Genomic DNA, 24,209 nt, shown 5'->3' on the forward strand with positions numbered 1-24,209 from the left:
GCACAGAAAATACGTTGTTTTAGCCATTAGTAACAACGGGCATCAAGGATGAAGATGCATCTCAAAGTATTTAAGCCTTTAACTGTGAGTCAATAGAATAATGTCAACTGTACAGCCTAATGCTTTGCTTTTAGAAAGGAATACATTTTTCTTCTCTATCATTTTTAAAAGTAGGTCACTCACCTACTGATTTAGCTAGGGTTTTGGCTTTTTTTTTCTTTCTTTTTTTTTTTTTTTTTTTTTTTTTGGCTACTTACTATTATCTTCTGCCATGTTATGTACAATAATCTACATTTAGACTGAAGACTCACTCGCTTCCAAAACATACTTGGACTATCTTGTAGAGACTTTCTACAGCACTGATAAAGTGTAAGACAACCTGATAGGTAAGAGGAAGGATCATTACTTTCAGATCCACTCACTTCCCCAAGTTTCACAACTCTGCCTTTCAGAAATTCTTCTGCATACTTGGTGTCCTTTCACCTTCCCCAGGCAGCCCCTACTGAACTTGAGTGAACTTTCTATATATTTCTCCAACCACAGTCCCTCTGTATAGAGCTATATTAAACTCATTTATTTGCCAGCCAGCAGTTTAAAAACAAATCATTGCTAAAACACTAAAAACACCCTACATGCCCTTGTGCATTATTCTTACCAATTTGGACATTTAAATAACATCAGAAGTTGTCTTTTGCTAAAAATTTACCAAAATATTTTAAACACATAAAAAAGTAAAAACCCAAACAAACAGAAAAACAAACCAAAACCAAAAACCCAGCATAAACATTGCTTGTATAGGCATTGGTTAGAAGAGATTGCTGCACTAAGGAGTATATTCAAAAAAGTTTTTCTTTCAGTTTCATTGGATTTAGTGTCATGGATTTAAAGGTTAAGGACAATGAAACTTATTGTGACCCCATCTTATATGATGTAATAGATGATAAGGAAGTCTGAAATGCAATTAAAATAAAGCTTCTTTTTGGTTACTGAAAGGTAACTGTATAAGCCAGTAACTAAAGGGGCAATTTAAGTATGTAAAGGGAACTTAAGAACCCTATGAGTCTGTAATGAGCTGGGTATGAAGACAGCTACTGACTGATGGCTGCAAGGGCATTATGGAAAGCTGGCACTAACTGTAATTTTGAATATAGCCCTTAGTTGTATCATATTTATTTAAAATTTAAAAGCTGCCCAGCATGTCACGAATGAAGTTTATTTTGCAAGCCACCCACTGCCTAAGGGGGCAGTAATATTCAATATGAAACTGCTGAAACTCCGGTGTCTGACGGATTTCATGAAGAAAAGAGATTTGAAGGTCCGACTCCAAGAGAACAAGGAGAAGAGGGAACACAAACAACAACAGTCCAAGGCCTACAAGGAGAAGTCTGGAGAAACTCTTCACAAAGGCATTCACCTCTATGTTGCCCATTAGAAAATCATAGCTCCACCTAAGCGCTCTCCGTGCTTCCTTCAGTTCTTCCTCCTCTGCAATCAAAAATGCATCTTCATCAGCTTCCAGTTCCTCAAATGAATCTGTATCATCTTTCTCATTCTCTACTCTTGGACAGGTATCAAAGAGCATGTCAATCTCATCATCAACAGGGGTGGGCAGCAAGCTGGCGCCAGGATTGTATACCAGTTCTGAGATGGTTAAAGGTTCCTCTTTCATCTTCTCTTCCTGTTCAATGGCAAGATCAACATTATCCCCAGTGTCCTTAACTGGGGAGCTTGAAGTAACAGGTACTGAAATCTCATCTTCCTGTGGCAGTTGGATGCCTGAAAAAATGAGATGAAAATAGTGATCCTAAATTTCTGCCTTCCTGGTGGCAAAACTCAGCCTTCCAATAGTATCTAATAGAGGTTGGAAAGAAGATTCTGCAATCATTTTGCATATTGAAACCAGACCATACCCAATTAGCAAAAACTAGAAAAGGTATTTGAAAAGCTCAGAGGAGGGCAAGATCTTTTATTACACTGCAGTACACCAGATCTGCTTAGCTTTGTCTGATAGAAATGAACAGGTATTTGTGTGAATTGGTGTTATTTGGTGTCCAATAATAATATTAATAGTAGTAATAATAATAATAGTAATAAAAATAACAACAAACTACCTTTGAGATTAATGAGGAGAAAGTGGTAAAATAATGGCTGAGGTTCAGAATTTTTAATAGAGCATGACATTAAGAAGACACAATAGATTATCATGATAAATTCATATTAGCAGTAGAGAGGATAAAAGGAGAGGAAGGTTGACACACACTATGAGAATTAGATATCATTGAAATGGAATGAAAATGCCTCACCTCTTTAAAAAGCTCCCTCTCCTCATGTCTCATTTTTCTTCCAGTCATCTTTCTACTCTTCATATTCACAGTCTCTTTTCTCCCTCTCCTTTAACTTTCTCCTTCCCCCTGCCAGAGGAGTCTTTCTTAGCCATACTGGTATGCTTGTTCCTTAAGACCCCACTCTCTCCCTAGGCTCTCTCCTCTCAGAACTTACTATGCTTTTACCAGTCTAGCACTAACAGCAGTAAGTCTGCAAAAAAGTCTAGCTGTTTCACAGCTGTATCAACACCACAGTGACTGCTGTTAGCTGCCAGTTATGGGAGTGGAATGGAGAAGAGTTGGGCACAGAGCTCAGACAAAGTGATGGGGAAACAGTTTTAAACTTGTGCCATGTCCAACATTCATTACGATCATCAGATGCCATCTATGTGCAAAAGGAACATCATCAAAGATTCATTCCAGTTTTAGTGCAGTAAAGATTAAGGTTCAGAGACTTTAAAACATGCGACATACAAGAAAACGTATTATTGCAGAAAAAAAAGTAATCAGAAAAGCAGTACACCTCCAGTGCTAATTACACTAGACACATAATGGTTCCCAGTGTGAAGTAAAAGGGTCTCAGAAAGATCTATTAAAATTTTCTATTAAAGGATGGCAAACATACAAAAAAACCCCAACCTAAACAAAAGGCCCATTATGGTAATTTTGAGATGAGAGAAATAAAGCATGACCTGAACCATGCTGTAAGGAAGAGATGCATCACTGCTCTGTAAACATATGATACAGGACAAAAATTGAAAAGCAAAAATCCTGATCATAAAGACATCTACAATATAGGAAGATACACAGCTTAGACACATTTTGGATCACTCTTCTAAGCTACAATTTTAAATAGTACAACAACTGTGACCAAAATTCTCCAAAGAATCTCACTTTGAGATCAGAAGCTTTTTCACATTTTTTCTTGAAAATGTCACAGATCTTTTTTTTTACATTATTAGTCCTGAGAACTGTAGATACCATTCACTGTCTAAAATTACTAACTTTGTTTCTGAAACCTACTTTCCCTCTATTTGACTAGATAGCAAAAGAATATTCTTATACCATTGGCTACTGATCATTAATCTAGCAGTAGGCATAACCACATTTCAGAGAAGTTGGTGATACTTATCTTACCCTAGTCTTTCCCACTGTTACAAATTTTGCATTTCTTGAATTACAAGGTCTTGCAATCTCTATTTTCAATTTCTTTTTTTTATCCCTTTTATACCTACCATGACTACCACGCTCAGGACAGGACATATCCACAAAAATCTCAGTTTCATAACTAGTACCAGATTTATGCACTACCAGGACACTCAGCAGCAGACCTGCCCTGAGCCAGGCACACAAGCACATGATCACATTTCTGCCAGAGCCCAAAATACTCAGTATCTGCAGAAAAATCTGCCAAGACAAAGTTAACATGTCAAAACTTTGTAAATGAAATTAAACAAGGAGATTAATACTTTGTGAGATGGAGCTATTGCACTAGGAATCTTAAAGCTTGTTAAGACACTTCCTCAGGGAAATATCTGCCATAGTACCCTGCTGTATGCCAGAGTGCCTGACAGATACCACAAAATCCCCCATGTGACCTCCGTGCAGCTCTGTTAGCATGTTCTCCAGACAATCAAAAGGTGTAAGTAAGGCACTTGCTAAGTTACCCCATTTATAGATTTCCCAAAAATTGGGTAAGTGACAGCTGGTAACTTTTTACTGAACTTAATACCAGTTGGGATGAAATGCCAATAATGCAACATAAAATATATGATATACTACAAATATTTCTAAAAGATATAAGAAATTACAGAAAACCTGCACTTCAAACCTGCTTACAAGCCAGTAATTGAACAAACCAGCTCGCTCCTTACCTGACAAGACAACTTTCTGGTTCCCCTTCTTAATGCATGCCTTTACGCATCATGTTATATTAATTACAAAAAACTTCTTCCTTACAGAAGTATCCCCCCTTCAGTAGAGCATGTTAGCTACTAAAATTCATTTCCCCTTTTAAGTCTTCAAAATGGCCCAGGCAGATCTCTCCCCCTGTAATTTGTTACCCTCTCCTGCTCCCTAGGAGATAAGCTGGCCATGCCTCCAGGGAAGGTTCCACATTCTGGCTAAATCAACCAAAAAGACCATTTCTGCTTCCTCTCATTTCATCCCTGAGATAGCCAGCTTGTAAAGCTAACCCAGGCAAACAAGTGTTTTTCTTCCTGGGTTAGTTCTTGGGTGGTTCTTCTTCCTGAACTGGCTTGTCAGGTGTTTTCATGACTGCTGCACATTACTGGGGATGGAGGGAGAGCAGGAGTGCTCCTTTCACCAGCACCTAGCCAGCAGATCTGCATAGCTGACATGAAACCTTGTCCTCACTAAAGAAAATGCAGATGTCTCCTCATTAGCTTAATTTGACTGTCTAGTTAATAATTCCTCGCCTCAACTACGCTGTCCTCTCTCATCACAGTTATTGTACAAATTCATCATATTTCAGCATGAAACATGTTTTGTGCTGGAACTTACGATCTGCACCAGTTTTTGCATTAACAGGTATACTTGCCACAGTCATCAAGAGGAGGATACAAACTGACTGAAACTAGACACAACAGTATATGAACACTGAGAGGCGAGAACAGATTTAGGGGCATCCTTCTCCTATGCATACTGTAAGAGAAGGTAATGCTGGATCATCAAGGCATACTCTGAGTCATTTGAGAGTGCAATCACAATATCTTAACATATAAAAGCCCAAATTTTTGAACTCTGGAGCCCAACATTAAGCACCTACACATATTTTTAGATACACAAATACTATAATTTGATTTTCAAATGTGCAGTTGAGCCACTTACTTTGGCACCTCAATATGGATTAAAGGACTTAATTTTAACCTCCCAAATTTGAGAATCCTGGCCATAGACCTCTCTATACCTGCTTAGATGCAAGGTCAGTAATACATCTTCATCATGTTTCTCATCACAGAGAGGACAGCTGCAGCTACTGCAAAGAGAGGTCAGCCCGATTTATGATTCTTGAGCCTTCTCTCCTTCTCCAGAGTAAATTCCAGTATGCATAACATACATAGTGAACATAAACAAGAAAGACCATATTCACTTCATTAAAATTGTATTTTTCTCAAATAACTGGCAAACTTCTGACTTTGTTGTTATAACCTGTAGACAGAAGGCAGTGAAGAAACCTTTTCAGTGTTTTCTGTAGGGGTGCTATTAAAATTGGAAGGGGTCACGGTTCTGAAGCATACATCAACTTTACAGTATACTATTTAGTTTGAGTGGGTAACTTAAAAGCAACACAATCAGAGGAAGGGACACATGAAATGAAAAGAATTACTACTGCCAATCCATCCTACCCATACTCTTTTCCTAATATAGTAGTAAAAAAATTACATTTTATTCCATAGCATTAAAGCAAAAAAAAAAAAATTCAAAAAAATAAAAAAGATTTTTCAGCTGTTTTACATGTTATTAAAGCATACTACATCAAAGTAACTGCATTCTACATCAGCCAAATACAAGTGTAACTAAATAATATTTTGATATAAGAAATGGAAAATTTGGAATGGGCATTAACTGCTGCTGTTGCAAGTTCATCTGATATATAAAAAATCAAATATTTAAAGCTGTTCTTTTAGTTCCTTCATATTCCCTATAACGCCACAACATTTCTCAGGTCAAGGACTTAGGAGACCATTAGCTATTAAACACGGTCAATGTAAGCCCACAGCAAAGTTCCAGTCATGTTGCAATATACAGATAAGTATGTTGGGCCACTCAGATTTTGATGGTGTCAAAAGACACAAGAATAGTGTCTTTACAGCACATGTAATTTACAATGCTTGTGCAGGCGTAAGAATATTATATTAAAGCACTGAAATTCAAAATCATTCTAAAGAACAATAAATATTCCAGTGACACAAATTCACAAATTTAAGAAAGGAGCAAATTTTTCAGATTATTTACTTTTTGGATAGCCTTCAAGAGAGTCAGTTATCTGAAGTAATAAAACCAGGTTAAAAAAAAAAAAATCCCCAAAATTTTCCAATGGAAAAAGAGACTATAAAAGCTAAAGCAAGCCCAAAGCCAATATCCTTTAATTACTCTACAACATTGCTGCAAATCCTTTGCTCCTATTCATACATAACTATTATTTTCCTGCTACCCTTATATGGCTATAATTTTGTATAATTTTGGGGGGTAGATTTTGAAAAGTCTGCTGTTTCTTTAGTCAAAATCTATATTGTGTTTAGATGTAAAGGACTACCACTTGATTATTAAATTACATTTGAGAAGATGTCTTCCTTCCAGTCTTCATTTTATATTTTTACCAGCAATTTACATTCCATAAATCAGAATCTTTTTATACATATTACTGGAACGCCAAGTAAATAAGCTCAATTCTATTTCTTATATATCTATAGCAAAAATTTGTTACACCATTCTGGCAACTGGACAAATTTACAGACTCAGAGAGATCTCATTATGCTAGCCAAAAGTCAGTACTTTCCCTTCCACCAAATGCTGGGATTGCTCCAAACCTCTAACTTGCTACAACAGATAGGAACATGAACAGCTGAATAAAACACAAGTTTGGTCATCTGCTGCAAACGTGAATGCACAAGAGGTCTGACATAAATGTTGCCAGCTGCTAGTGTTTCTAAAAGGGCTAAAATCAGCAGCTGAGGATTAGCAGGATGAAGGGCAATCCCAGCTCCACTATTCTTAAGAAGCTGCAGTTGCTGGAAATACAGCACCCAGAAAAAAAATGTATCCTCTGCTTATTAAAAAATTCAGTTTACACATTGTCTGGTGGCCAGGTACACCGCACACAGCTTTGTTTCTCAGACATGCAAACACAACTACACATCTGCAAAGGCTTTGTATAGTGGAGAAAGGAACGAGTGTGAAGATTTCCTTCTTTTAAACAGAGAACTGAAAAATTAGATACAGTCCAGAAAGAGCAGTGCTGGGAATACTTCATATAGAATTGTAAATAGCTGAGGCCAGCCAGGCTGCAATTAGCACAGTTCCTTCCTACCCCTTTTACTACTTCCTCTAGAAATATTGTGTATTCCTTTGTTTATTTTCAATCTGGACAAAATTTATTTGTACTATGAATAGAATGACCTTTTAGATGGAAGGAGAGGGTGACTTTCTCACATGAGCAAAGTACATGGACGTCACAAAGAAAACGTAGGAAAGGGAAACATAATCTAGAATTACACTAAACTCAAACATTCCCCTGCACAAGGTCTGTATCAAAGGAGGATATGCATCACAGCCAGATGTCCAGCCCTCAGAAGTAGGAGGCCACAAATTCCTACCTCACTCACATTCTATGCCCATAGGAGACACCTGTTCTAGCTTTGCAAGGAGAGGACATCAATGATAGTTTATAGTAACTCCTTTTTAGGCAGTGACCTGGCTTTCCTGATGGCCGCTCCCATTTGTTTTAGTCGTGCAGGAACTTCTGGAAGGGAGCAAAGCCCCATCACAGGGACCAGCTCACATCAGTTGCAAGTGCTGTGACTGCCATATTACAACTGGCCTCCCAGCTGCGTCGTGTGTCATGGCCTTCAACTAATGTCACGGCTCGTATCACAACCAGAGACCACCTCTCTGCTTTTCACACCCCGCAAAGGGCACCCAAAGCACAGAGACAGAAGCAAAACAGCACGCAGCACAGCGGGTGTTCTGGGGTGCCTGTCTCTAACCTCCCTCTGGCCTGGAAGGAGCCCACCAGCAATGCTGGCATTGCTGACCCACTTCCAGAACAAGGATTAAGCAGCGAAAATGCTGAGGGGAGCAGCAGGGAGAGAGAACATATCATGGGAGCAGGAATAAGAAGGGAAGATATGACTGTGAGCAGCTCAGAGAAAGGGGAGGAGCTAGTGAAGGGACTGCAGCGACTCAGGGTCTAGCACCAAGCCAAAGAGAGCAAGGCTGGAACTCTGCAACGGGGTTCTCCCAAGGCATTATGCCTCCGCCATGAGTTCTGCACAAGCTAACTCCAGTCCTTAGGCTTCATATGCAACTGATATACAGGATACACTGAAAGGAATAACGTCCTATAAATAGTACTTCAAAATCAAGGGGTTTAAGAACCGATGTAGCCCCAATGCACACATCTGTTACTAGGCTGGTGTCATATTAAACCAACAAGATGGCTTGTATCTATTTGGAGCTGGCATTTAACCTCTGAGGTATAAGAATATAAAATACAAGTAAATACTAAGGCTTTTTCAATTTTGTGACTAATTTTTGAATCAGGAGAGTTAGGTGCATTCTCCTAAACACTATAGTTTCCCCTAAGTGGTGAATTCATGAAGCAAAGGCAGCCAGGAGCTGTTGCTACTCAAAGACAAATCACTTCAAGAAGCAGGTTCTCCTGTATCTGCTGTGCTTACTGCTTTCTGACTTTCAGATGCCAAAAGTATAAGAATATTCTGCTCTTTGCCAGTTAATTCTTCTGTAAATACTCATTTGAAATGAAGATTCAATAAAAAGGCATAGTTTTATTTAGGTGCATGCAAACTGAAATTTGTCAACTTATATATGTAAAAAATGTCAAAAGTAAACAGTACCACAGAAAGCATGGAGAAACAAAATTTGAAATGTCTTTCCTTATTAAGGAAACAGAGCTACATAGATTGATAAAGGGGTCAACCTATCTTTGGCAAAGGGATTTGATATAAAAACAAGAAAAATAGCCCCTTTGCTTTGGTTGCTAACCAAAGCAATATTGAATACTTTTTGTTCCTTGGGCGCACTCCTGTTGTATGTAGCGAAAAAGGGATACGAATCAGACTCCTTTCCCCATCCACCTTCTCCCCAGCATTGTCATTCAGTGTATTAAATTATTCAGTATTAAGAAAAATAAAACCAAAAAAGTTATGATCTGGCTACCCAACCCACTCAGTGGCAGTAAAACACTGAACTGTATCCACCACTGTATTCAGCCGATGTTCAAAATCTGCTACCCACCTATCTGCTAGTTTAAGAACTATTCAGTTTTGTCAGATATTACCACAGTTTCAAGGTATTTCTCCCCCTCAGTCCAAGAAAACTACAAAAGCAAAGTTCCATTTGTTAGCAACAAATAAATCCACAATTTACATAAGACATTACAAGTGTCATTTAAGTTTTGTCTCATTCATTCCCCATTTGCAACTCTGCTCCTGTCAGTAATTCGTCCTTATTCCCTGCTGTACTCGATGTAACATTGTCATTCACAGTACAGTTCCCTTCCAAGAAACCACTATTAGCATAATAAACTATGGGGGGAAAAAAAGGTTTGAATAAAATAAATGTAAATTTACCAGCCCTTCTGGCTGTGATCTTGGAGCCATGCCGCAGTAATCGAATGCACACTTCCTTGTTGCAGTGGTTAACCATCCTCAAATGAATGCTTCTCTTGGTTTGGATTTTTACAAGACATTTCACCATTCTGACTACAAATTCTCCTTCTCAAAGTCTTGTAAAGGCTCTACCCATACCAGCTTTGACCTTTTATCAAGTTCCCACTGAGTTTTAAGAGACTAACACAAGTCACTCTCAATGAATCAAATGACAAGCTTCTAACATGGCCAACAAAAATATCCCGGTAGGGAACAGAACGAGAAGTTATTTTTAAACATTTCCAAATGCTTCATAACATACAATACAAACTTCCATAGCATCCATCTCAGTTAGCAGTTGCTAGCATAACAGCTGAACCACACACACAAGCATAAAAATATCCAAGGCATCAAAACACTGCAGTGAAACAAAAGGCCAGCATTTAGGGTCTGCTTTTCACAGAACGAAATGACACTGTGGCCATGATTTTTCTAAACAGCTTCAATTTGGCCACTGATATCAGTTCCCCACCACTGTCTGGGAAGTGTTTGTGGAAAATGTATAGATACAAAAGGAAAAATCCTATACTGTGATTACAAACCTTAGTCACAAGGCAAACCAGTGAGATGAAAATGCTTTCATTTCAAGCCTAGAATCAAAGCTGACCTGCCTGTGTATAAACAAGAAGAGAAAATTCCTAAGTTTGGGAAAAAATGTCTCTCTTTGCATATGTGCTCCAGTTCCCACTTGTGGACATCTTTTGGACACATTCATATCTACCAGAAAGAAGTCTTGCTTCAGAAGGCTTGGCATTTCCCTGTCCCTGTCCAGCAGAGATATGCAGGTTCCTAAAAAAGGCATGACGCATATATTCTGGCTGCTGCTAACTTTCTCCAGCTGGAAGCTGGAATGCAACCACGTGCACAGCATCACACTCTCCTAGTGGGAAAGGAGCTCTTACTGGCTCCACTGAAACCACAGAAAGGAGATAAAATGGAAGGAGTGTACTGGGGTGGGGTGGTGGTGGTGGGAAGGTAGTCTCTAACTTCCCAGAATATTTCCCTTTGTTGTTTACGGCATGTTCTGCCATCCGAGTCTTTGTTATGACGTCCTTGTTCCCTCTGCACCATAAAATCAATGATGCGCATGTGAATATGTGGGAAAGAAGCGGGCAGGGGAGACAGTCCTGCAAACGTGTATTTTACACCAAGTGATGTCTGTCATGAAAGACAGCTGCTTCAGTGGAGCTTTTGGAAAGCATCTTTATGGTGGCTCCTTTCCCCTGCCTGGCCCATAGAGTATGAATATCCAGCAGTGCTCCTTTTACTCCTCCCTCCTGCGGGGCAAACACGCCTCTCTTCCCTTCCTTCTCCGCAATCACTTCTGTGTGGGTCTGAGGAAAGATCAAGTGTCCCTTCACTTTCTATCTCCATTTGGTCACCACTTCAAAAGTAAGATTCATCTGCTTTTCTCATCTTTATTCTCCTAAGTATTGTCCTTCACTCCTGCAGAGCTGACTGGGACTCTCTGAGTGCAGAAGAGAGCCAGCAAGGCGACAGGTCCACTCTCAGTAACTGACTGGTTTTGCAGCTCTTGTCACTCTCCTCCTTAAATTGCCTATCAGGTATTAGACAGCTGAAAGGAGGGACTGTGGCAGAGACATCCTTAGCATTTGTGCCCCATTACAGAGGAGGCAGAAAACAGCAGGTGGTTATATAGCTTCTCTTAACATCAGAAAGTATGGTTTACAAAAGCAAAAACAATCCCCTCCAAAAAAACAGAAAACTAAAACTAATACAACACACTTCAGAACTGGTACCCTTCCCCAGCCAGAGAAACTAGTGAACAGGAAACTTCTATTCAAGCATAACGATTTTAATGTATTTGTGAAAAGGAAGTATATCATCTGCCTTCAGATTTTACAGGTACCTTACTGTGGTGATAGAGGCAACGTTGTTTTGTTTGTAACAAAGGTAGTGATCTTATTTTGCAAACACAGAGCATGGTAAACACATGGAAATTCAAGAATTTGTAAATAAGTTACAAAGGAAAGCTGGCAGAGCTAATTGTTGTTACCATTAAGCATTGTTACCTTGAAGGGAAAGGTTTGCTTGTAAAAACGTTTTCAGCCCCTGTAGGGCTCAATTACATGGTTAGAGGACTGTAAATCCGACTTAGTTTGTTGAACACAGACACGATGATGCACGCAAGTGATGTTAGGATTTCCTGAGGCCAGAACACTCTTTGGGAGACTTCCAGAAACTTGCAAGGCAAAGCATGCAGTATCGGGAGAAACTTAAGATGACCAGACTTTATTCCACAAATAAGAGAATGATCTCAATGTTAAAAAACTACCAAAAACCTAATAGAAAATTCCATTACATCAAGTCTGACCTAGGGATGCTCACTTTGGCTTCTACTAAGCTTAATCAAATATTAGAAGAAATTAGCTCTGCAGACCACAGGAATCTAAAAGTAGAACCATTACTTTATTTAGAAAAATCACTAAGAAACCTATATATTACAATTTTTGTTGTCATACACAAACACACCTCCCAGCTAACAATCAGCTAACAGGAGTATTGCTTCTGCTAATTTCACGGGGGAAGCTGTTTGATGCTACCTAATGCAAGACATTTCATGATTCTCTCTATCTGATGTATTAAGATAAATCATGTCTCACATACAGCAGGTATGATTTTAAAAATATGAATGTTGACAAGCTGTGTATTTGTTCTACCCAGAGAAACAGCACTGTTAGCACCAGTATTTTTTTTTCCCAATAAAAATTAAACGTAACAACACTGAGCTGCGTGTTGGAGGAAAAAAGTGGACTACATTACCTGTTACAGTGTTTTTGCTGTACCAACATAACACGTGAACAGATATTTAACATTATTTCATATTTTACTAGCATATTTTTAATATTTATTCATACTATTATTCATAAGTGGCCAATTTTTCATGTGTTGTTGCTTAAGCTGTACCCACAAATGCTCCATATGCCTCCGCTCTACAACCAAAGCTTACACAGATGAGAGCTCACACAGACAGACAACTAGACTGGTGGTAGCTGCTGGGTGCTCATTCCCATACATGCTTGTGAGATGCAACAAAGATTCCACGCTCTAAAGTAAAGATGTAATTTATGCCAATTAATTGCCATTAATACCATACTTATACTTGAGCAAAACACAAAATTAAGTTTGCTAAAGGATAAGAGCTCTCTGCACACAACTCAGATGCACAGACATGCAATTTAGTAAGAAACAAAAATAAGTAAAAGATCACTAAGAACATCTAAAACGAGTGTAACTGTCTGGGGAAGAAAAAATTGAGGAACACAGATTTTAAACAGGAGTAATTTAGAATGAGTCTGTGCCATCAACTCTTTTCTAAAATACAGTACAAGGTAAATCAATCAATAGAATGACTGAAGGACACTACTTTCACTTTGGTTGCAAAAGTCAATGTCACTAGAAAATAATTCATACATGAAACCTAAGCACACAAGTATCAAGCAACTTAAAAGAAGTTTTCATCACTTTGTCAAAACTACATTAATATCCTGTGACTCAGGGTATGGTTTTGCCTTTTTTTTTTTTTTTTTTAATTGGACTACTCAAATACATGAAACCCTGACAGCACCCGGTGGTGGGAAATCCAGAACCAATGGTTTACCACCTGCAAAATAATTGCCAAGTGATCGGGATAGGCAATAATCTGTCTCACCAAATCAGATAGTGAAAGAAGGCAGCCACACAATTCCTATGGCAATACATATAGCTCCAACAGGTCCATGTCCTTCTTATGCTGGGGATCCCAGAGCTGGATGCAGAACTGCAGGTGGGGTCTCATGAGAGTAAAGTAGAAGGGCGGAATCACCTCCCTTGACCTGCCGGCCACGCTTCTCTTGATCCAGCCCAGGCTGCGATTGGCTTTCTGGGCTGCAAGCATACACTACCGGGTCATGCTGAGCTGCTTCTCATCAAACAACACCCTCAAGTCCTTCTCCTCAGGGCTGCTCTCAATCCATTCTCCTCCCAGCCTACATCTGTGCTTGGGATTGCCCCAACCCAGGTGCAGGACCATGTTCAACTGGACTTGGAGCAAGGACCATGGAAAGGACCCAACAGGACCATAAAGAAGGACCTAATTTGGCCATCTGTGACAAAGATGAATTTTGCAATCACACTTCTGGATACAAATAAAACTTTTGCACTACGTGCCTTTTGGAGAATGTCTTTTAGGTTCAAAAGGTAAAAACAATCTCTCCAAGCATATCTGACACTCATATATGTAAAACCTAATTCCATGTGATAGCCTTCTACACACGACAGTAATTCTATGGTTGCATTTTTACACTACCATGCCTCTTTCCTCTTCCTAAGACAGAAAGGACATTAGTGCAAAACAAGAGTCAGTAACAAGGAATGTGAAAGCCTGAAGGTTCTTAAACAGTAGCAACAAAGCACTGAGAGATGACATGCAAAACCTAAGGCATGATGACTTCAGATTAGTTTTTTAATTTGATAAAATATATATTGGCTGGTGGCCAATCTCTTAGGTAAGTCGCTTACATAACTATAATTTAAAACAGGAATAAAAGCACATTTAAGTAAGAATACCAATTCAAACTTGGGTGCTTAAATTAGTAATTGGACACCTGTATATGGCCTCTAAGAGCAGACTGAAGAATTGCCTCTTGAAGGCAAACTCAGGAGATTTTTTTCCCTGCCATTCTAATAAAAAATAAAATGTCATTACTTGTTTTCAAATCCTCTTGAATAAGTGTCAAAGGCTTAAAGTAAATATTACAGCGATATCATGGGCATCCAGTATCTTTATTCCCACAAACAGTGGTCATTTATGACCATGTTTAACCAGTATACCCTATCTTATAAGTCTGCAAAAACACTGGACAGTTTGGGCTTTTTTGGAGGAGAGCTTCAGTTCAGCATGCCAGCCAGAGTAGATTTGTAAGACTGAATTTCACATGGAAGAATGGCTGGGCTTTAGTTGTTTTTCAATATTTGGTTGCATCATGTTTATATTCCATCTGAAGGGGTTATCGTAAGGACAAGAAGGCAAGCTGAAGCTGTTTAAAACCCCCTGCAAACTCTGTTATCTCCATCTCTGATGGCTTTGTCCCCTAGCAACTATCAAGTAATTGGCACAAAATCTTCCCCCTCACCTGGCTGTTTCTGTTAGTTCAGTTCATACTGCCCAGGCTCAGCCAACTGAGTTCATCTCTCCAGACGTTTCAAGAAGCAGAGGTATTTACTCAAGACACTAAGGCCAGCCCATTTTTGGCTATGTGTTTGGCTCATAATATGTAAAACCCATTTAAAATTAAGAACAAGTAAGTTTTGCGCAGTTAAAAGACAAAGCTGTGCAGTCTCCTGAGTCTGTGCAAGGTATGCACAGCTGACAGCATCATCGCAGCCAGCTCTGCTAACGAGGTGCTTGGGCCTATCTACACGGCACAGTGTAGCACCATGCGAAGGTCTCGGCCATCAGCAAAGGGAACATCCATATGCATATGGCAGCACCTTGCAGAAGTACAGGCATGGGTCCTGGAAGATGCATTAGCCAACCCATGCAGCATGGGCACATCTGACCTAGGCACGGCTGTGCTGTGCTCTCAACAGTGTCTGCAGGCCCTTTAGAAAGCACCCCAGGGTGTCCACCACCACCTCAGGCCCACACGTTTAGAGATGCCAAGGCTGTTTCTCATGTGTAGTACACTAAAAGCAGTTTCCTAATGCAGCTGAGTCTGTCCCAGGGGTAGCTGCCTTCCCTCTCTCCACCTCCTGCTCCTGCCCTTGCCCTCACACAGGAGCTTGCCTGACCCTCTCTGATGAGCCACTTAAAAGGCTGAGCCAGCCAGTAGTGGGACACTGTACAGCCAGTGGGTTGTTGGTTGGTTGTTTTGTTGGTTTTGGTTTGGGGGGTTTTTTTTTGTGGTTTTTTTTTTTTTTTTTTTAACTCCTTCTCCCAGTTCATTCCAGGGTGATTAGTACTGGTGCAAGGGAGAAGATCGGAATCCACAGAAGTGGATTGAGTGCACACGGGGAAGAGAGCCAGGTTCAGTGTCAGAGAGCTGTGAGATCAGTTCAAGCTGCAATTTTATAATACAGCCAAGTTCACTGCAGGAAAATACTGTAAAAGAGCTAAGTACTGTTAGCTTAGCAGCTGGTGGTATTTAAGTATGCATAACATATTCTACAGGAAACCCACCAACAAATATTTCTACTCAATTACAGTAGCAACAACAATCTGTCCAACTAAAAGGAAACATGACTTTCAAACTTATGTAACATACATTTGATACCAGCACTCTCTGGTGAGCGTATAGCAATGATAAGTCAGCAGTTTCCAAAACCAGATTTCATTGATAAGAGTTTTAAGTGTGGCACAGCAGCCTTACAAGCAGCAAGCTGTTGTTACTCTGCAATGGTGGCAACCACCTAGCAGGAACACAGTGCTTGGTACTTGGCTGCCAGAAAGCGAATTCTCAGATACAGGTATTTCACAGTAGAGGTAAACAAGTAATTGTTAAAATTAACTACATGCCATGCAGCTACTATTACTCATTATAATAAGCGAAGCACACAGACAATCTAATTCACCCTGTTCTTACTAGATTCAGTGTTCAAACTCCAAAGACTGAACAAAACATGTTCATATAACTCTTATAAAATGAAATTAGAACGTACTCCCATGAAAGTGAACATATTTGCTCAGCTCGTTTCTATCATTAATTGACCACCACAAAGCAACAGCAGAGGTAACTTTCCAACTTCTAAACCACTTAGCTCACAACATCTCAAGTAAGAACTACTGTCAGGTTTTGTTTGGTTGGCTTCCTTTTTTATTAGGAAGAATGTAGTTATCCTCATTTAAACTGGCTAAGATGTTCATACCGTTCTTTCTAATGACTGCATCTCAAAAAGATAGGTGTTGAATGTAATTTTTAAAATATCAAGGAATAAACAAATACATGGAAAACCTTGTTCTACAAAATGCATTCAAACTCATCTTCCAATAATATCCCTTTTTGTCAATGGAACTAAATTAGCAGAGAGTTTTTCCTAATATTAGAACAGAAAGAAAGAAATATAAAAGTAAAGGGAAGCAAGAAAAACAACATACCTAGCAGTAAACTGCCAGTTTTCACTCCTGAGTAACTGCAGTTACTATTTAGTAAAATGGTGCTATGTTGAATTATTTATTTCCTGTCAAGTTCCTTTCACCTGACAATCTAAAAAAAGATTTTTGAAACAGAAAACTTAATAGCAGTAACTTTCCTCACAATGTGTCTCATAAAAAGCTTGCGCACAGGTCCTTGAGATAGTGATCATTTCTCAGTATGACATGCAGAGGATTAATGGTGTACTCCTAATGGAAATTGCTAGATTTTTTCCATATCCATGAGTCAGTAACATGTTTTTTCCATGTATTTTATCATAAATATTGGTAGTGTTTGGCAGGAACTGGGTAAGTGACTCACCTTCATGTAAAGGAACCTCTTCCTCCTCGCAGGGAGAAGGAAGGAGGGGCTGCAGAGGTTCCATGTTGATTATGAGTTGCTTGTTCAACGAGGGAGAGCTGCGACTCTGCGTAATGCTGGTTCTAAAAGAATAGGGAAAACAGGGTCAGTTTATTCACAAGGAAACAACTGCAGTCCAGTATGTCTCATCTCAGAATTGTTTTGCGTAAGTTACAATAGGCCTTGAGCTATCATAACAAGCTCTGCACACCAAACGCTGCTTTCAGGTGTGTTATGTGGCACGCTCAGCAGATACAAACCTTTCAACATCTGAAGTGTAAGACAAGGTTTTGTGCTGGTTTACCAACTTCTCTTTACGCAGCCTGACTCAGGATTTCAGTGTGTTGCTTCTCCTCTCCACACTGCACAGCAGACATGAGTATTTGACTTCAAGGAAGGGGAAGGTAGAGAGTATACAAATAATTTTCCTGATGTTGTTCCATTGCCTCCAGAACCGGGTAAAGGATTTGTTACAGTTTGAGCACTGCAGACTAAAGCAGGAACAACCATATCCCTGCAGTTAACAGATGCACAGTGCTGTCATCCTCATGCACCCCAGACACTGCCTTATACCATGTCTCCAGGTTGCTCAGGCTGGTTTTCTTTCTTGTCTTACTTGGCTCTAACAGGTAGCAGGTGTTGAACTTTCTCAGGAAAGTCTGAGGAATGCTGTTGATTCACTTCAGTCATGAGGCTCATTAGCCTAAAATCATATTACTGAGAAAATAAAATGGCTCTTTAGAATAAGTTATCTGGCACTTACATGATACAGCCCTGAAGCAACAGTCCTGCAATAAATCTGAACCATTATGTTATAAAATATTTACTTTTGACAAAAGCAAAGATGAAAGGGAAGAGAATTCTATTTGAGTTCAAGTGGTACATAGGTACAGTGCTGAAGTTTCATCAAATGCATTTCAAGTTTGCACAAAGACTCAACTTACAATTCCACACAGATAAACAAACCAAACAAGGCACCTATCGCAAGTGAAAAGAAGGAACTGTGCCTTGCTGAGGGTCTAGGTAAACTTGGGACACAGATGTCCTACTCTAAGGCATTACATGTTATTAAATATTCTGTGGGAATAAACAAGCCTTCTTGCTCAATTGCCATGATTCCTTGCTCATTAACATGTGCCCAAAGCTATTTATGTCCTCATTTGCATTCTGTTAGAGCAGTCTCTAATAACTATTTAGTTTAAATTTTCACTATCCAAAGAAGTTTTTCACTCAGATTACTGTAATTACAACCACTCCAACCCAAGAGTACCTCCACAGACTCGTTATGCATCCCCCGGATCTTTGTGCTTGCTGTACAGAGCTATCAAGCAACTCCCAAAACAGGAATTATGCCTGGGAGCACCCATAAGGCTCCTACTCCATACTTATTTACAAAGATCCCTCCTTCAGGCATGCCCTGGAAGCAAAATCTTAAATTATTCACTGCATATTTGTCAGAAGAACTTGCCACCACATTAATGCTGCATGACTACACACTCCCAACAGATTTTCAGTCCATAGTGCTTTAAGTGTAATATCCAATCACAAACTTATTGAACAGTAACCTCCTCACAACTGCATGTTTCTTTTTCAATGCAGCCACGGTACCACTGAATTGACTTTGGGGGATGTGGCAAAGGGAGAGAAAACTTTTTATTTATTTATATATATTTACCTTCAATCATATAGCTTCCTCAAAATGTTTTGCACCTGAAAAACTACCATTTCCTGTCCCCAAATCCTCTTTCACAGAGTAACTTGTTCTTAAAACTTGCTTTTTTCAAGCTGAGAATTTTCTATGCTTTTTGCCTACTTGTACTAGTAGAAGGACAAGCTATCTACTGGTGCCCCTGTTTCAAAATATGCATTATATAGAAACACTTGAAATCCTTAGTCTTTTTCTTAAGTCTTTCTACAAATCTGAACCTGAAGCTACCAGAATATTGTAAATGTAAGCATTTTAAGAAGGCTAATCATAAAAAATATACATCACTACTTATGGGTGTTAAATCCATTTCACACTGCTCTATAAACTTATTTGCCCTCTGATCTGTTTTCTTATGTACATTGTTTTAAACAATATGTTTAAAGTACTTTAAATACTGAAAGCAAAGTAAAATACAAGATAAAAAACTATTTTACGTAAGAATCTTCTCTTATCCTATAGAAGAAAGAAGCCCTGTAGAAAGTAGACAATAAGCTATTTCCTTATGTGAGTAACATAAAATGCATTTGTGTGCCCAAGTAATCTACCCTGCCACAATGATGGACCTATATTCTGCCTTCTGTGTTCTCAGTTAAATGCATTCTAGACCGTCACTTACCCCGTGTTAAAATGTAATCTGCAAAAGCGTGTTCAAAAGAATCCCTGCATGGCCTTACTATTAATTACATAGTAGGGCTGGACAACCTATTTATAAATATTTGCTGCAAATATATTCCTATCCTTTAGTAAAGACAATCCACTTCTCTCAAATATAGATGGAATAACCATATTCAGTTAAAAATACACCAAGCGCACACAGTCTGCCTGGGAGAAAAATCACAACAAAAATAGGGATATGGCTATAGGATGTCCAGAAAGTTAAGTAACCTTTTAAATAAGATTTTAAATAGCTTTCTCCTGCTGGCCTCTTTCTTCTATTCCAGTTAGGTTCTTATCAATTTTCACTGTCACTACATCAGTGATAAGGACCAGAAAGTATTAGTTTGCTTGCAAAGTCCAGCTGCTTATTTCTAACAAGCCAAATCTTTTTTCACCGAAAAAAAGATTCTCTGGTATTTCTTCTCTTTACTGAATGACCTTCCTGCTTTTTAATCTGACTGCATTATGGAAAAAACTATCAAGTATATCTTTAAACATACTGATATACATACACAAAGCAGAATCTTTCAAAACCAGGCAAGAACTAGGAATGAAATGAGAAAGTACTTTTCTGTCAGGATCATGTAATAACAGTCTATGTCATAACATAGAAAATAATATAAGCTACTTATCTGACTGATTGATTAAACCCAGCTTCAAAGCAGCACGTATTAAGTTCCCTTGTGTAGGAGACCATAAGCTATTGTCAGAATTTTGTAACACTGGCAACACATATTTCCCAAGGCTCGCATGCCTCACTGTGGAAGCTGAGAATGACAGCCATTACATCTCACAGTAAAGGAAGGAGAATTTCTCTATAGAGAACAATAATCCTCCTTAGTCCTTAAACTCGAATATTGAATGTCAAGACATACCTGTGAACTTCAGGAGGTTCCCTCTGGATTTTAGAGCTTGCCTCCACAACCTCTTTGGCTACTTTTCCACTGCATTAAAACATGAAATAAATATTCGAGCAAATACTAAGATGAGCTCATTACATGCCAAGCACTATACATACATCAAATTACATTCAAAAGAAGAGTACTACACATACATGAACAACAAAGTTATATTCAAAAGAAGAAAAGGAAAAGGCAAACAAAAAAAACATCCCTTGTAGTGGATATATAGTGTCCCAGATTAAAAATTCTGCTGACCACTTGTCTGCAAAGCTACTGAAGAAAAAGCAACCTTTTGTAGTACAACACTACAAGTGGGACTGGACTGTCCCACTAATGCACCGCTCCCTGGTCCAGAGTTGTCCAGTTACAGGGGATCTCTACACAATCTCTACACTAGCCACGCATCCTTGTTTTTACAAAAACTGCACCAAAAGCGGAGCCTTGTTCTGATGAAACTGCTCTTTGCCAGAAGTCTGCATAAAGCCTCCAGTTTATTTTATAAGCGATGTTAAAGAGACAACAGAAAATCTTTTGAATCCTGAGCTGGATTAGGTGTGAACAGGTCCTCAAGAAGGAAAAATCATCAATTTTCCATGAGTAATTACTGACATTTTCTCTTACTTTTTGAAATGGTTTACCATGAAAAACAAACAGCAAACACCCACCTATATCGAAATCTGCTGCCTTTAAAAAATATCTTGCTGCTTGACATGGTCTTGATCTGACTGGATTTTGCATACCTTGAAGAAAAAGAAGAGAGGTTGTCACATTTTCAGCACAGAAGGAACCTGACAAGAAAAAATGAACAAGGCCAACCACAAGCTTTGTTATTTTTAGCCCACAAAGTTATGTCAGTAATTGGGCTTTCCAACTTTTTTAAGGCCTTCATACAAATTAGAATATAAAGCCTACATAAACAATTCAGACAGCACAGAATGACTGAACATAAAACAAGAGATTCCCCGGATAGGAAAGCAAGAAAAATAAATGCCAACACTTGCTGCATCTCTAGGTATTTTCGTTCACAGGATGAAGGGAAGGCCAAGGTACACCAAAAGCCCCTAGGACAAGTTTGCCCTAACACTACCTTGTTTGTGGGAAGATATGGCTACTTCCGCTTTCCCACTAGTAAAGCAAAGAAATAAAAAAGAAGTGCATTTCCGATGTCTCTATATGGTCAACTTCTTGGTAACCTACAGCCTATCCTACTGCTTCTCTCTAATCACTAAGCACACAGTGACCTTTTATCACAGTCTTTTATCACAAAGATCATGGAAGAGTACCTCAGACATACACCTCAGACCAAGCCATCTCCTGGACATTCTCTGCCTTCAAAATGGCAAACTGATTTCATATTGAGTCCCTCATTCCCAGATCCTTGTAGACAATTTCCTATGATTTAGATCTACTTGAAAATAATCACAACACTCAACCCTGAGACTGGATCAAGACAGGACTAAAGTTCTGTTTTTCACAACATAGCAAGAGATCACAACCTTATCTTAAATTCCAAGTCTCAAGTTCTTCTAAGCAGAGGAGAGGATGAAAACTAATTAAGGCAAAGTGTCATTATCATTAATTACTTCCACAACCTGGCTAAGTCTGTTCTAATCTAACTAAAATACCTTGTTGGTATCACACAGAACATAAACACAGGATTTATCTAAGTAACTTAACAGTGCACATTGTACAGCTCAGTTTCTCTGAAATGTATGAAAACTTTTGCTGTTTCAAAACTACTTACTATCCTGAGCCTTCATTTACAGATTGTTTTGGCTTCAGTTTCATGTTTGAAGGATTGTTGTTATTTTTCTGTACTCCACATATTAACCGTTACTATTTCCCAGTCTATTAGCCAGGTTCCTCTCCATTCAATATCATAACCAATCTTAATTTTACTGAAGTAGTCCTCTTTTAAGACCCACCAAAATTGAAACAGGCAAGCATAATTTTAAGCAATCATGCAAAAAAAAACCACCCCACAGTACTGCCCTGAAAACATTTGAAAAGTAAAAAAAAAAAACCATGAGAGAAGCAGTCCTATAAACACCAAGGTCAGTAAAGAATGAGGGGAGGAGGTTCTCCAGGCAACTCTGCTCTCTACTTCAGAGCAGAGATTCCCCCTGCAGCCCCTGGTGAAGACCATGGTGAGGCAGGCTGTCCCCCTGCAGCCCATGGAAGATCCTGCACTATAGCAGGTGGACATGCCCTGACGGAAGCAGCTGTCCCCAGAGAGGCCACACAGGAGCTGGCGCCTGGCAGGAGTTGTGGCCCATGGAGAGGAACCCATGCTGCAGTAGGTTCACCCTGAAGGACTGCAGCCTGTGGGAAGGAACCATGCTTGAGCAGTTGATGAAGGACACTGGAGCAGGGGAAAAGTGTGAGGAGGAAGGAGCAGCAGAGAGAAACTGCTATGAACTGACTGCAACCCCCATTCTCCATCTCCCTGCACTGCTCAGGGCAAGGAGGACACAGAGGAGCTGGGAATGATGGAGTGAAGTTGAGCCTGGGAAGAAACACGGGAGGGGTGTTTTATTTTTGTCTTTATTGCTATTTAAAAATAAAGTAAGAAAGTGAGAAATTAAATTAACCTTCCCCAATTCAAGTCTGTTTTGCCCATGACAGCAATTGGTAAGTAATCTTCCTGCCTTTATACCAAGCCATGAGCTTTTTTCCCTTATTTTCTCTCCTTGACCTGTTGAGGTCACGTAGTCAAGTTGGCACCTAGTCAAGGCCAATGCCACCACAACCATGTATTTATGACCAAAACTCAAACAGCTGATATTACAACCATTTAACAATAAAAACGGAGAGATTATATTCCTATGAGTTTCCCTCAGACATCTTTACTTCAAGCACTGATTTCTCTCCTTTGGGTGGGAATTGTTTCCTATTCTCTATATTTATTTCTAGTAACATGAAATAAAGCCATTCAAACACCATGCACTATCTTCCTACTTACATGTACTTCCAATGGAAAACAGTTTCTGATAATATTTTTAATTCAGTCTCAAACACAGTAGATGTTAACATAGAGAATTAACAGCTGTATTGTGCCAGCTCATATTTCCTCTTTCTTCATTGAATATATCAATTGATTAGATTATATTGATATACTACTTTATCAGTGTTGAAACAAAAGAAGGAATCTTCCCCAAAATAACGCAGGTCATTAACATCCATGTTGGAAGACACGTTCTTCCTACTTAGTTATTATTTACCCTTATAGCAGCCTCCTGGTGTTGCTATGCTCCAACACAGAAACAATATTTTTTTATAAAATATGCAAGATGCTCTAAGGAGAGACTAAGTAGCAAGAATAAAAGCTACATGCCTGAAGTGAAGCGTCAATAAACAGATCTAACAAAGTCATTGGGGGCAGAGAGAATGCATAAGTGCTTTTTAATGAGGAATGGTTTTCACGTTCTGTTTTAGGAAACAAGGGAACAGGGAAGAAGATCCTCCTTTCTTCTTGTCAATTTACAGGCTTTTTGTTTTTTAAACGAGATGGTTGGCATCTTTCAAAATGTATGTAAGAACATTTTCTTATTTTTTTTTCCAATTATGGCTGAGAATTTTTTTTCCTTTTTTCAACCAACTCTTACTAAACCTTGGGTCTTAAGTGGAGGAACATTACCTACCAGCAGAAAAGCCCAGAGAATCAAGCATAACAGATTGCTTCCTCCATTCTCAAGGTACTCAACAGCAGAGCT

General features: G+C 39.1%; 1 protein-coding gene across 1 annotated transcript in view; it reads right to left on the bottom strand.

Moving 5' to 3' along the window:
• Window positions 1-1,180: 1,180 nt before the first annotated feature.
• FRMD3 (FERM domain containing 3) overlaps window positions 1,181-24,209 on the bottom strand; it is a 60,816-nt gene continuing 37,787 nt past the window's right edge. Inside the window, exons 10-13 of the mRNA XM_009649579.2 lie at window positions 21,162-21,236; window positions 20,470-20,538; window positions 17,191-17,312; window positions 1,181-1,776 (exon numbers count right to left, since the gene is read on the bottom strand). Of these exons, the coding sequence (XP_009647874.2) occupies window positions 1,181-1,776; window positions 17,191-17,312; window positions 20,470-20,538; window positions 21,162-21,236 (862 nt within the window). The remainder of the gene's footprint in view (window positions 1,777-17,190; window positions 17,313-20,469; window positions 20,539-21,161; window positions 21,237-24,209) is intronic.

Source organism: Egretta garzetta, unplaced genomic scaffold, assembly GCF_000687185.1.
Source record: "Egretta garzetta isolate BGI_Z169 unplaced genomic scaffold, ASM68718v1 scaffold312, whole genome shotgun sequence".
Classification (NCBI taxonomy): Eukaryota; Metazoa; Chordata; class Aves; order Pelecaniformes; family Ardeidae; genus Egretta; species Egretta garzetta.